Source organism: Tamandua tetradactyla, chromosome 17 (genome assembly GCF_023851605.1).
Source record: "Tamandua tetradactyla isolate mTamTet1 chromosome 17, mTamTet1.pri, whole genome shotgun sequence".
Taxonomy (NCBI): Eukaryota; Metazoa; Chordata; class Mammalia; order Pilosa; family Myrmecophagidae; genus Tamandua; species Tamandua tetradactyla.
The window spans coordinates 3,048,037-3,061,844 of NC_135343.1; the positions used below are offsets into that span (position 1 = coordinate 3,048,037).

At 40.2% G+C, this 13,808-nt stretch overlaps 1 protein-coding gene and 1 pseudogene across 3 annotated transcripts in view; one reads left to right on the forward strand and one right to left on the reverse strand.

The window, feature by feature from the left end:
* C17H2orf92 (chromosome 17 C2orf92 homolog) overlaps positions 1-13,808 on the forward strand; it is a 432,030-nt gene that overhangs the window by 70,312 nt on the left and 347,910 nt on the right. For all 3 annotated transcript variants that reach the window (XM_077133807.1, XM_077133808.1, XM_077133809.1), the window contains one exon: positions 9,346-9,447. In XM_077133807.1, coding sequence (XP_076989922.1) covers positions 9,346-9,447 — 102 coding nt within the window. The remainder of the gene's footprint in view (positions 1-9,345; positions 9,448-13,808) is intronic.
* Positions 1,443-3,722, reverse strand: LOC143661468 (uncharacterized; annotated as a pseudogene).

Here is a 13,808-nt window from a genome sequence, read left to right on the forward strand (position 1 = left end):
TCCGTTTCTTCTTTTTGTTCATCCCTTGCCCTCTTCATGTCCTCCCTCAATTTATTGATTTGGTTTTTGAAGAGGTTTTCCATTTCCGTTCATATATTCAGAATTAGTTGTCTCAGCTCCTGTATCTCATTTGAACTATTGGTTTGTTCCTTTGACTGGGCCATATCTTCACTTTTCCGGGTGTGATTTGTTATTTTTTGCTGGCGTCTGGACAATTAATCAGATTTCCCTGAGTGTGAGACCCAGCAGGTTGAAAGACTTTCCTGTGAAGTCTCTGGGCTCTGTTTTCCTTATCCTGCCCAGTATGTGGTGCTTGTCTGTCTGCAGGTCTCACCAACAAAAGATGTTGTGGCTCCTTTAACTTTGGAAGGCTCTCCCTGTTGGGTGCGTGGTGGAGACAGAGGAAAGGTTGTAGGCTGGTTTTAATGGCTTCAAATTGCGAAGTCCTGGGATCTGAATTCCTTGAGAGAGGGATTCCACCTGAATTGCGTTTCACCCCTCCTGTGGGGAAGTTTCAAGTGTTAGAGAGCCCTGAAAGCAGCCTGTTTCTGCGTTTGGGGCAGTTGCAACCTGTGTAATCCCGGCGCTGAGTCCAGAGGCCACTAAGCCTCCATAGAAATAGCCGCAGAAGGCTCTGTTTCATCCCCTTTCCTCTTTTTCAGTTAGCCCAATAGGCGATTTCTGCCTTGATCAGTTTCGCCTGAGCTGGGGGCCTATTTTTAGTAGTCAGAATTTGTTTATTAATGCCACTATTGGTGTTTGGTTGGACTCAGTCCCTGCTACTGTTGGAGACTCTTTCCTTTCCCTCCGGGAAGCCGCCTGTGGGGGAGGGGTGCTGGCTGCCGGCCGCCGCGGCTTGGGGAACTCGCCTCTCTGAGACTCTCAGCCGTCCGGGAAGCCGCCCGTGAGGGAGGAGCGCCAGCCGCCAGCCGCTGTGGCCCAGGGAAGCACGCGCCGCTTGGGGAACTCACCGCTGCGGAGTCTCGCCGCCAGTCCAGCCTGTCCACACTGGGTACGCTGTGTGTCTGGTCTCTGTCGTGGCTCCGGGAGCTGTTCTGTACTGTTTCTGGTTATTTAGTAGTTGTTCTGGAGGAGGAACTAAGACGTGCGCACCTTACTAAGCCGCCATCTTGGCCCCTCTCCCTGTAGTTTTTTTTTTTTTGTAGTATCTGTTTCTGGCTTGGTATGAGGGTGATGTTGGCTTCATAGAATGAATTAGGTAGCTGTTGTAAATTCTTCATCTCAGGTTAAGTGTCTGACAGATGTGAATGCTTTCTTCATATCTATTTCATAGTCAAGGTTTATCCGTGGAATTTAGTATCAGATGAGAACTAATTCCTATAGAAAAGTTTCCTCATATCCATTACATTTATTATATCATCACAACTATGTATTCTCTAATGAGCTTTGGTTTAAGGCTTTTGTACATGGAAATCTACTGTTTAGGGGTTTTCTTCTATATGAATTTTACAATGATTAGTCAGGGATGACCTGCGGTTGAAAAGTTTCCCACACATATTACATTCATAGGGTTTCTCTCCAGTATGAATTCTCTGATGTGCAATACGTGATGAACTTTGTCTAAAAGTTTTCCCACATGTGTTACATTTAAAGGGTTTATTTCCTGTATGAATTTTATGATGTTGAATAAGAGCTGAACTTTGGCCAAAAGACATTGTACATTCTTCACATTGATATGGTTTCTCTCCTGTATGAATTCTCTGGTGATTACTAAGGGATGAGTTAGAACTGAATGTTTTCCCACATTCAATACATTTATAGGATCTTTCTCCCATACAAATTCTCTGATGTTGAATAAGAGCTGAACTTTGTCTGAAGGCTTTTCCACATACTTTACATTTACATGGTTTCTCTCTGGTATGAATTCTCTCATGAATAATTAAGTGTTGAGTGGGAACTTAAGGCTTTACCATATTCATTACAACTATAAAACTTCTCACCAGTTTGAATTATTTGGTATCTATTAACTCTTGAAATAGAAGTGAAGACTTTTCCACACTCATTACATCTATAGGGCTTTTCTCCAGTCTGAATTCTTTCTTGCTGAATAAGAGATGCACTCTGACTGAAGGCTCTTCCACATTCACTACATTTAGAAGGTTTCTCTCCAGTGTGAATTCTCTGTTGGTAATGAAGAGATGAACTAGATTTAAAGGTGTTGCCACATTCATTACATAAATAGGACTTCTTTCTGGAATGAATTCTCTGACATCCAGGAAGGAACGTGCTGCAATTAGATGACTTCCTACCTGGATTATATTTATAGGGATTTTCATCAGTGCGGATTTTATGATGTATAGAAACTCCTGACCTTTGGCTGAAGGATTTGCCACATTCGTTACATCTATAAGATTTCTCCACAGTATAGGTTCTTAGATGTTTATAAAGAGATGTTCTAAGAGTGAAGGCTTTCCCACATTGTTTAAATACATACGGTTTCTCTCTAGTATGAGTTATTTGGAGTTGAATTAGAGCTGAACTTTGGTTGAATGCTTTCAATCATTCTTTACATTTAAATAATTTCTTTCCACTATGGTTTTTCTCATGTTTACAATGGGATGAATTATTAATGAAGGTTTTCTCACACATTCTGCATTTATACCATTTCTCTGTTGTGTTGATTTTTGGTTGATTAAGGAAATTTGAATTCTGTTTGAAATCATTTCTTTGTATTTCACATTTTGGCAGTGTTTTTTCCCTAAGAACTATCTGTTGTCTATCAGGGACTGGCTTTAGGCTTAACTTTTGGCCAAATTCAGTATTTCCATGGCTTCTTACTATAGTGAGAATTTTCTATTTTGTCCAGTTTTTCTAATCTATTTTCATATATGCAGGGATTTTCTGATTTAAAGTCCCAAGGCCCATTCCTTTTGGATCTTGTCATTACCAGTTCCTGAAATGATGGGTCTTGTGTTTGAGTTGACTTTGTGGTTTTATGACTGCTCTTCCATCCTAGAGAGGAGACTCTAGGACTTTCTTTCTCTACCTTCCATGGCTCTTCTCCTTGCTGCAGCAGGGAGATCACTTTTGGTTTGGAAAATGGGAGTCCCACTTAGATCAGATTCCTGTAATTCTCCAACATCATGTCCCAGTACAAGTTTCTCTAAGAAGGATCTAGCTTTCTCCACTCATCCTGAGTGAAGAGCACAGCCACAACCTTGAGTGTCATGGACACCTGAGACCTTGCTTCCACCTGTTCAGTAGCCATGTTCTCTTTCTGGGTTCTTCCCTTGGGCAGAGTCTCGGGAAGATGGATCTTGCCTCTGGACCGGTGGCAGTTCCTGGGAGGTTGGGACTCATCCCGGAGCTGACCCCTGGGCTGTCCTCAGCCCCCAGAGCTGCTTGCCCTGGGGGCAAACACCTGGTGCCCAGAGCTGGACCAGGAGGAGTGGGCTTTCTGCCAATCTGTATATTTTAATTGGTAAGTTTAGTCTGTTAACATTCAAAGTTATTACTGAAAAGGCGTTTCTTGAATGCACCATGTTATCTTTTTAATTTTATTTGTCAGATCTATATATTCTTTTCCCTCTTTTCTCTTTTTATCCTTTAAATTACTGGTACTCTTCAATTCTGTGCCCTCCTCCAGACCTCCCTCTCCTGTCTTTTTTTTTTTTTTAGCCTGTAGAACTCCTTTTAGTATTTCTTGTAGGGCTGGTCTCTTATTGACAGATTTTTTTCAGGGCTTATTTGTCTATGGAAACTTTAATCTCTCCCTCCATTTTGAGGGACAGAATTTTTGGCTGAAAGTCTTTCTCTTTCAGGATCTTATATATATATATATATATATATACCACTGCCTTCTCACCTCCATGGTACTAGTTGAGTAGAATGAACTCAGTCTTCTTATGTGTTTCCTTTGTATTTTGGTAGATTGTTTTTCTCTTGCCTCTTTCAGAATTTTCTGCTTCTCTTCAACATTTGACAGACCAATTAGTATGTGTCTTGTGGGAGGCCTATTTGGATTTATTCTGTTTGGAGTATGTTGAGCTCTTTGGCTTGTATATTTATGTCCTTTATGAGGGTTGGGAAGTTTCCCCCCATTATATCCTCAACTACCCTTCCTAGCCCTGTACTTCTCTCTTCTCCTTCTGGGACACCAATGAGTCTTATATTTGTGTACTTTGTTTTGACTATCATTTCTCTGAGAGCCAACTCAGATTTTTCCATCTTTTTTGCCATTTGCAGTTTTGAGTCTTTGAAGTCAGTTATCCTATCCTCTATATCACTTATCGACCTCTGTCTAGTCAAATCTGGTGTGTGTGCCTCTAATATGTTTTTTATTTGGTCAACAGAATCTTTAATCTCTGTGATAGCCACTACTTTTCTATTTATACTTTCAAACTCCTCTTTATGCTCTCTTTTTTCTCACGTTTTTCCTTGAACATAGTATTCATAATTTGTTTTCAAAACAAACTCAAAATAAAGATTGGACTTTAAAATTACAAGTTGATCTCCTTGTAGTAGGTCAGATTCCTCTCTACGCTCTTCTGCTGTCTTCTTGATCTCCTTTATGTCATTTGCCATCCCGCTTATTTTATTAAGTAGAGTTGTATGAACATCTTTGATTAGTTGTTCTAATATCTGTGTCTCCTCTGGTGTTTTAATTTGGTCATTACACAGGGCTATATCTGTCTGCATTGTGATGTGGTTTGTGATCTTCTGTTGTTTTCGTTGCATGTAAATATCTTGATTGATTTACTTTGGGAGTTGATTTCTTTCAGTAGTCTGTGGCCTTGTGTTTGTGGAATGGATGTGCAGCAGGGGGCAGGGTATGGGGCAGAGCACAACAGTGCAGTGATCTGTTTCATGGCATGTATAGGCAAAGGCTGGGGATATTACACTGATGCTTGTGAAAGTGGGCACCCAGTGGCCAGGGAGGATGTAGATGTGCGGGTGCACTGGTCTGGGGGGTATAACCCTGGTGTGTGCTGGTCTAGGGTGTGGGGCCTTTTGTGCTTATGCATAAAGCTGTGGCAGCAGGTCAGTATTACACCTTCCTTTGTTGGGGGCAGATGTGACCCGGCTCCGCAGGTCAGCACTTTCTCAGAGCTGGGAATTGTGTGTACGCGAAGTCCCAGAACTGCTGTAAACTGACGTTCCTGGAACTGAACGACATGATTGGGGGCCCATGTGCGTGCTCAGGTCTAGAAGTGTCCACACTGAAGTTCCAAGAGCTGAAGTATGTGATTGGGTACCCTGTGCATGTGTGTGACTAGGAGTGCTGTAAACTGATGTGCAGAGATGGGGGGGTGGGGTGAGGCTGTGCAACACTATTGGGGGGTCAGGGGTATCCTGGGTATGGAGGGTAGCACCTGTACCCTTTATGAGCTGGCAACAGGGAGAGGAAGGTAGTGCTCTGGTGGGGTGCAGGAGAGATGGGTTGGGCTGCACTTGGTGTGGGGGTGTGGGGTATACATGTTGTGGGCTGGTGGGATGGGGTGCTTGGAGGGCAGGGAATGGGAGCGGGGTTTGGGTGTGTGGGGTGTGAGGTGAGTCATCAGTCACAGGGCTGTGCTGTTGAGGGTAGCACATTCAAAGAATGCAGCCTGGCTTACTTCCTAACTGCTGGCTCCCATCCATGCACTCCCATGAGCTCCAGCTTTCTGCCTCTCAGTTCGTCAGCCTCTGCAACTAGGGCTGCCTCATGTGGTGCAGAAGGCTCTCCTAGGTCAGTTGCACTCTTGAATGCTGTCTCAGTCGCCCTCCCATCTCTTCTCTAATTTTTCTGTGGAGCAGGGCTGAACACGAGCTACTCTATTCAGCCATCTTCCCGGAAATCAGTCTGTATCTTTTATTTATTTATTTATTTATTTATTAATTAAAAAAATTTAGCAAATGAAATAACACATTAACATAGATAATCAGTAATTCACAATATCATCACTTAGTTGCATATCTATCATTTCTTAGAACATTTGCATCTATTCAGAAAAAGAAACAAAAAGACAATAGAAAAAGAAATAAAACAAAAACAGGAAAAAATAGATTATACCTACCATACCCCTTACCCCTTGCTTTCACTGATCACTAGCATTTCAAACTAAAAGTCTGTATCTTTTAACTGCTGAGTTTAGTCCATTAACATGCAAAGCAATGACTGTAAAAGCAGTTTTTAATTCTACCATCTTGCCCTTTAGTTTTTATTTGTCAGATCTGTATATTTTTTCCTTCTCTCTCTGTTCCTTTAAATTACCTTTACTCATATTCTTCTGTTCTCTGCCCTCCTCCAGACCTCCCTCTCCTGTGTTTTTTTTATCAGCTGACAGGGCTCCCTTTAGTATTTCTTGTAGGGCTGGTCTCTTGTTGATTAGTTATCTCAATCTTTATTTGTCTTTGAAGATTTTAATTTCCCCCTCAATTTTGAAGAATAGCTTGGCTGGATAAAGAATTCTTGGTTGAAAGTCTTTCTCATTCAGCATCTTAAAAATATCATACCACTGCCTTCTTGCTTCCATGGTGCCTATTGAGTAGTCTGAAGTCAGTCTTACATGTTTTCCCTCATATGTAGTAAATTGCTTTTCTTATGCTGCTCTTCAGGACTTTCTGTTTCTCTTCAACACCTGACGATATGATTAGTATGTGTCTTGGAGTGGACTTGTTTGGATTTATTCTATTTGGAGTTCGCTGGGCCTCTTTGATGTGCATATTCTTGTCTTTTATAAGGTGTGGTAGTTAGATTCAGTTGTCAGCTTGGCCAGGTGATGGTACCTAGTTCTGTTGCTGTGGACATGAGCCAATGGTATGTGAACCTCATCTGTTGTTCATTACATCTGCAGTCAGCTAAGAGGTGTGCCTGTTGTAAAGACTGATGTTTGATTTAATTGGCTGGTGCTTAAATGAGAGAGTTCAACATTGCACAGCCCAAGCAGCTCAGCATACCTCATCTCAGCACAAGCAGGTCAGCCCAGGCCTTTGGAGATGCAGAAAGAAATCATCCTGGGTAAAGTTGTTGGAACCCAGAGGCCTGGAGAGCTGGCCAGCAGAGGTCACTCTGAGCCTTCCCACATAAGGAAGAACCTCAGACGAAAGTTAGTTGCCTTTCCGCTGAAGAACTAATGACAGAAATCCCCTTTTATTAAAAGCCAATCTGTCTCTGGTATTTTGCATTCTGGCAGCTAGCAAACTAGAACATAAGGGCTGGGAAGTTTTCTCTGATTGTATCTTTAACTAACTTTCCCAACCATTTACTTTTCTCTTTTCCTTCTGGAACACCAATAATTCTTATATTTTTGTGCCTTTTGTTACCCATCATTTCCCTAAGATCCATTTGCATTTTTCCTTTTTTTTGCCATTTTTTTCTTCTGTGAACTCTATTTCTATAGCTCTATCTTCTAGCTCACTTATTCTTCCTTCTGCTTTTTTGAATCTGCTATCATGTGTCTCCAGTATTTCTTTTTAATTTTGTCTACTCTTTCATTCTGTGAGATCTGCCATTTTTCTATTTAACCTCCCAAATTCTTCTTTTTGCTCTTTTAGTGTCTTCCTGATATCCTTTATTTCTAAATCCTTGAGTAATTGTTCCATATTCTTTGTTCCCTCTGGAATTTTGATTTAGTCATTTGGCTGGGCCATTTCTGCTTGAATCTTTGTGTGTTTTGTGATTTTCTGTTGGGTTCAGGATATTTGATTATCTTAATATGGTTATTATGCAAGTTGGTTGCCTTCATTCTTCTAAAGTTTTATATTTACTTAGTTTTTGCTGAATGTTTCCGTTTGCACTTTCTTGTTTAGTCTCTGCCAAATCAAGTTTCAGCTCCATGTAGGGGAGACAATTTAACTTAAGGGTCTATTATAAGGTAGGCTGGAGTGCACGGGTGCTCCAGTGCAGGATGGCTGACTACCATGTAGGAGAACCAAGGTGGTTTTAGCCATACCACCCCCCCCCCAAAAAAAAGAGAAAAGAAAAAATAGATAATAATGCTGAAGTAAAATAATATATAAAAATATGAAAACCCTAAACAAAAACCACAACAAAATATACCTCAACAGTAGTAGGCACCAGAATCAAAAGGAGCTACTCCCAATACTGGGATTGAGTCAGACTGGCATGCACCAGAGGGAGGGAAAATTTAAGAGAAAAATAACAATAGTGATAATAGAAATAAGTGAAATGGAATAATAAAAAATGTGTGAAGTAAAATATAATAATATAAAATATCTATAAAACTTTAAAAAAAATAATGAAAAGGACAATTATATTACTGGCAGACCCCATCTGCCAAGTTGGGGTCTTCTTGCTCATCATGATCGCTGAGTACTTTGATGAGTTGCTTGTGCTTTTGTGGCACCTGCTGGCCTGGGACCTGGACGATGTGCTGTACTAGCCATGTTTTTATAAGCAAAGAGCTTGCTGAATTCATAAATTTGTCATGGGTCATTTCTACCCCCAAACCACACTATTTTTATTGTATAGTTTGAGGGAGGTGTTCTAGTTTGCTAGTTGCTGGAGTGCAATATACCAGAAACTGAATGGCTTTTAAAAAGGGAAATTTAATAAGTTTCTAATTTACAGTTCTAAGGCCAAGAAAATGTCCCAGTTAAAACAAGTCTATAGAAATGTCCAATCAAAGTCATCCAGGGAAAGATACCTTGGTTCAAAAAGGCTGATGAAGTTCAGGATTTCTCAAGTGAGAAGGCACATGGTAAACACAGTCAGAGCTTCTGTCTCAGCTTTAAGGGCACATGGCAAACACAGCATCATCTGTTAGCTTTCTCTCCTGGCTTCCAGTTTCATGGAGCTCCCTGAAAGGCATTTTCCTTCTTTATCTCCAAAGGTCGCTGGCTTGTGGACTCTGCTTCATGGTGCTGCAGCATTCTCTTCTTTCTCCGAATCTCCTTCATTCTCCAAAACGTTTCCTCTTTTATAGGACTCCAGAAACTTATCAAGACCCACCCGAATGAGTGGAGACATGTCGTCACCTAATCCAGTTTAGCAACCACTTTTGATTAAATCATATCTCCAGGGAGATGATCTGATTACAGTTTCAAACATACAGTATTGAATAGGGATTACTCTACCTTTATGAAATGGGATTTTGATTAAAACATGGCTTTTCTAGGGTCCATACATCCTTTCAAACCAGCATAGGAGGTCTTAGAGATGACATCACAATGACAGGTAGGAACAAGAACAGGTAGGAGGGGTGCAAGGGTAGTTCAATAGTAGAATTCTCACCTGCCGTTTCTGAGATAGGGCATTTTGGAACAAAAAGTCACATATCTATTGAGTTTGTGTCATTTGTAGACTTCTTTAAGTATTTACAGAGCGAAATACATCAATCCTGTATTGCTGGTATTAACATGCATTTGTTTACTTTATTTGAGATGAAATTTTACAGCAAGTGGTCTCCACTGTTCCAGATAATCCAACATCTGATGAAATAAGTTCAACAGCCAAATCAACTACAGAAATCATCATGAAATCAAGCAAGTATATTATTTTAAACCATTAAGTGCACGTTATTTCTAAAGGTCTATTTATTTTATTAAATATACATTTTAGCATTCTTTAACCTTCTGAGTTAAAACCAAATTGAGATGTAAAAGAAAGAAAAGTCCATAATCTTCCCTATAATCTTCCTTTGACTATGGAAGTCTGTGGTCTGAAGTGTAAATATCCCTGTACTTGGGTGCATGTGTCAGGCAGGTTCTCACTATCTGGACATTGTTCAGAGGACAAGATCCAACTTTGCAAGTGCAGTAACTGTTTCTCATTAGTCCAACTCTGGCCAATATAATGACTTTGTACTAAACAGAATGTGATAATTCAATGTCCGTGCATGCCCTGGTCACTGATAGGGATCAGGGACTCTCAGCCTTCCCACATGCCTCCATATCACCCAGTATTATGGACATCAGCCTCTGTAAAATATCTTCATGGATAAGCAAAGTAGACTTCTCCATTTGTGCTGGTGCTCAAAGGCCAAAGCAGAGAGGAAGACATTCTCTCAGAGAGGAAGAAGTCCACATATGCATGAAACCTGCAAGTGAGCTATAACATGGACAAAATGACAGGAAAATACAGGTATCTTTAGAATCCATATTTCTACCACAGTCTCTTCAAAGCATTCTAGGCCTTCTCTATCAAGGTTATCACAACTCTTCCAGATTCTTCCCCTTATGAAATTAAAAAGCCATTCCAACATGTTTGGTATTTGTAAACTGCAGCAGCACCCCATTCTCGGTACCAAAATCTGTTCTAGTTTGCTAGCTGCTGGAATGCAATATACCAGGAACAGAATGGCTTTTAAAAAGGGGGAATTTAATAAGTTGCTAGTTTATAGTTTGAAGGCTGAGAAAATGTCCCAATTAAAACAAGTCTATAGAAATGTCCAATCTAAGGTATCCAGGGAAAGATACCTTGGTTCAAGAAGGCCGATGAAATTCAGGGTTCCTCTCTCAAGTGGAAGGGCACATAGGAAGCACAGTCAGAGTTTCTCTCTCATCTGGAAGGGCACATGGTGAACACGGTTTCATCTGCTAGCTTCTTCTCCAGGCTTCCTGTTTCATGAAGCTCCCCAGGAGGCATTTTCCTTCATCATCTCCAGAGGTCACTGGCTGGCAGACTCTCTGCTTCTCGTGGCTATGTTGTTCTTCTCTGCTCTCTCAGAATCTACTGCTTTCTCCAAAATGTTTCCTCTTTTATAGGATTCCAGTAAACGAATCAAGGCCCACCCAAAAGGGTGGAGATACGCCTCCACCTAATCCAGCTTAACAACCACTCTTGATTAAATCACATCTCCAGGGAGATGATCTCATTACAGATTCAAACATACAGTAGTGAATAGGGATTAGAAGAAACAGCTGCCTTTACGAAATGGGATTAGGATTAAAACATGGTTTTTCTAGAGTATATCATCCTTTCAACCAGCATAGTGGTGTAGGATGTTTTACAGATTGGTTCCTCTATCAGGTTAAATTAATGATTTGGAAAAAGTGATAGAAAATGATGAGGTAGTAACCCTGAAAGCAGATTGCTCACTAATAACAAGTGCAGAAGTGCTGGCTGATGGGAGAGGCTGCTGAGCTTTCAGTGCTTGTAAATGAAATCATGTGAACTGTAGTCCAACCCCCAATCCTGGGCCATACTGCAGTATCTGTGGAAATGGCAGTTGTTTGTAGAAATGTAGCCTATATTTGGGAGCCACTGTCAAGGGCTAGGACAAGCAGAATAAGTTGTCCTCCAAAAGATGGGAGGTTTGAGGTTGATCTGGGAGGTTTGAGGTTCCCTGAAGGAGCAGTGTGGATGTTGGCCTCATGTTTGGGCCTCTCAGCAGCAGCAGCTTTGTCTCCCACCACCATCTACCAGGACATAAATAGTCAGTGCACTTCTTTTTTTTGCTTGGTTTTCTTCCTTTTTTTTTTTTGTGCATGCATTTCCTGGTATGGCAGATCCCTGAGGGGGACTCTAGCCTTCGTTTCAGTTCTCTTGACAGTAGAAACATCTGGCTTCCCACTGGCACCTGCTGCCAAACTCGGAGAGGCAGTGCATCTTTATTTGGGAAATTTTGTCTATTTGTTAGTATTTTCTTACTTTCCATCTCTCTACTTTTCCTTTTGTCCCCTTCTTCTTGTCTGACAGACTGAGAAGGTGGAGAAATATATTTCCAGAGTGACCACAATATTCAGAATATCTACTTCTCAACAAAAAATTACAAAGCATACAAGAAGACAGAAAAGTATGGCCAAAGCAGGCAAAACCTGAAATGAGAAAAATTATCCTGTAAGAAGCCTACTTACTGGAATTACTAATTAAAGATCTTATATCAGCTCTCTTAAACAATATCAGTGGACTAAAGGAAAACATGGACAAAGGACCAAAGGAAATCAGGAAAACAATATTTGGCCAAAATGAGAAATTCAGTAATGAAATAGAAATTATAAAAGGAACCAATGGAAATTGTAGAGCTGAAAAGAGCAATCAGCGGGGCTTAGTGGGAACAGAGTTTCTGTATGGGGTGATGGTGGTTTTCATAAAGGATGGCGATGATGGTAGCACAACATTGTGAGCTACTCAAGGACAGCTATTTTTGAATACAGTATGTGCTGGTTTGAAAGGAAGTATGCCCCCTAAGAAAAGTCATGTTTTAATATAAATCCCATTTCATAAAGGTAGAATAATCTCTATTCAATGCTGTATGTTTGAAACTATAAGGAGATCATCTGCCTGGATGATGTTATTTAGTCAAGAGTGGTTGTTAAACTGGATTAAGGGACGACGTGTCTCCACCCATTTGGGTGGGTCTTGATTGGTTTATTGGAGTCCTATAAAAGAGGAAATATTTTGGAGAATGAGAGATTCAGAGAGAGCAGAGAATGCTGTAGCACCACGAAGCAGAGAGTCCATGAGCCAGCAACCTTTGGAGATGAAGAAGGAAAATGCCTCCCGGGGAGCTTCCTGAAACCAGAAGCCAGGAGAGTAAGCTAGCAGATGATGCTGTGTTTGCCACGTGCCCTTCCAGCTGAGAGAGAAGCCCTGACTATGTTCACCATGTGGCTTTCCAGATGAGAGAGAAACCCTGAACCTCATCGGCCTTCTTGAACCAAGGTATCTTTCCTCGGATGCCTTAAATTGGACATTTCTATAGACTTGTTTTGATTGGGACATTTTCTCAGCCTTAGAACTGTAAACTAGAAACTCATTAAATTCCCCTTGTTAAAAGCCATTCCGTCTCTGGTATATTGCATTCCAGCAGCTAGCAAACTAGAACACAGTAAGAGAGAAATGATGTGTCATGTACAAGGATTCCTAATAAGACTAACATCTTATTTCTCATTAGAAACCATGGAACTAGAAGGCAGAGGATGACATGTTTAAAGTGCTGAAAGAAAAAAAACATTATAAAACAAAAATAGTTTATCTGGTACAATTGCCTTTGAGATATGAAGGAGAAATGAAGCTATTTCTGGATAAACTAAAGCTGAGGAAATTAACTATCACTTGACCTGCCTTACTAAGGGGTTTGGATGGATTGTATGATATGTGAATATACCTCAATAAGACTGCTTTTAAAGAAAGAAATGCTAAGGAAATACTGCATGCCGACTGGAAAGGGCACACTAATCAGTAACTTGTAGATGTATGTATAATTAAAGACCTTCAGTATGGGTAACTTATATGGATAAATATAAATGCCAGTGTAATTGCATTTTGTAATGCCACCATTTTCTTCTTATATGACTTAAAATTCAAATGCATAAAATATTCAAAAAGGTTTGCTATTGGTCACACAATTTATAAAGATGTAATTTGTAACAAGAACACTATAAAGGATAAGGATGGAAGAATATAAGAATACTGTGTATACAAACTATTGAAGTTAAGATGGTATTAATACAAACTAAATTTTAATATATTTAGGATGTTGAATGTCATTTCCATTAAAACCATAAAGAAAATATCTGAAAAATATGCATAAAAGGAAGTGAGATATGATTTAGCGTGGCTTATTACAAAAGCTCATCTGAACAAAAAAGAAGGCTGTAATGGAGGAAAGGAAGGATATAAAAGGCATGATACATACAAAAAGTATCTACAAAAATGCAGAGCATGTCTTCCCTTAGCAGTAATGTCTTAAATGTTAATGGATTACACTCTCCAATCAAAAGGTAGTGATTGCCAGAATGCATAATGTAATATAATCCAACTGCATGCTGTTTCCAAGTGAAATTTAATTCCAAAGTAATAAATAGGTTGAAAGTCAAAAGGGTGGAAAAAATGATTTATGCAAATAATAACCAAAAGAGGACAGGGATGGCTATACTAATATCAGTCAAAATAGGCTTTA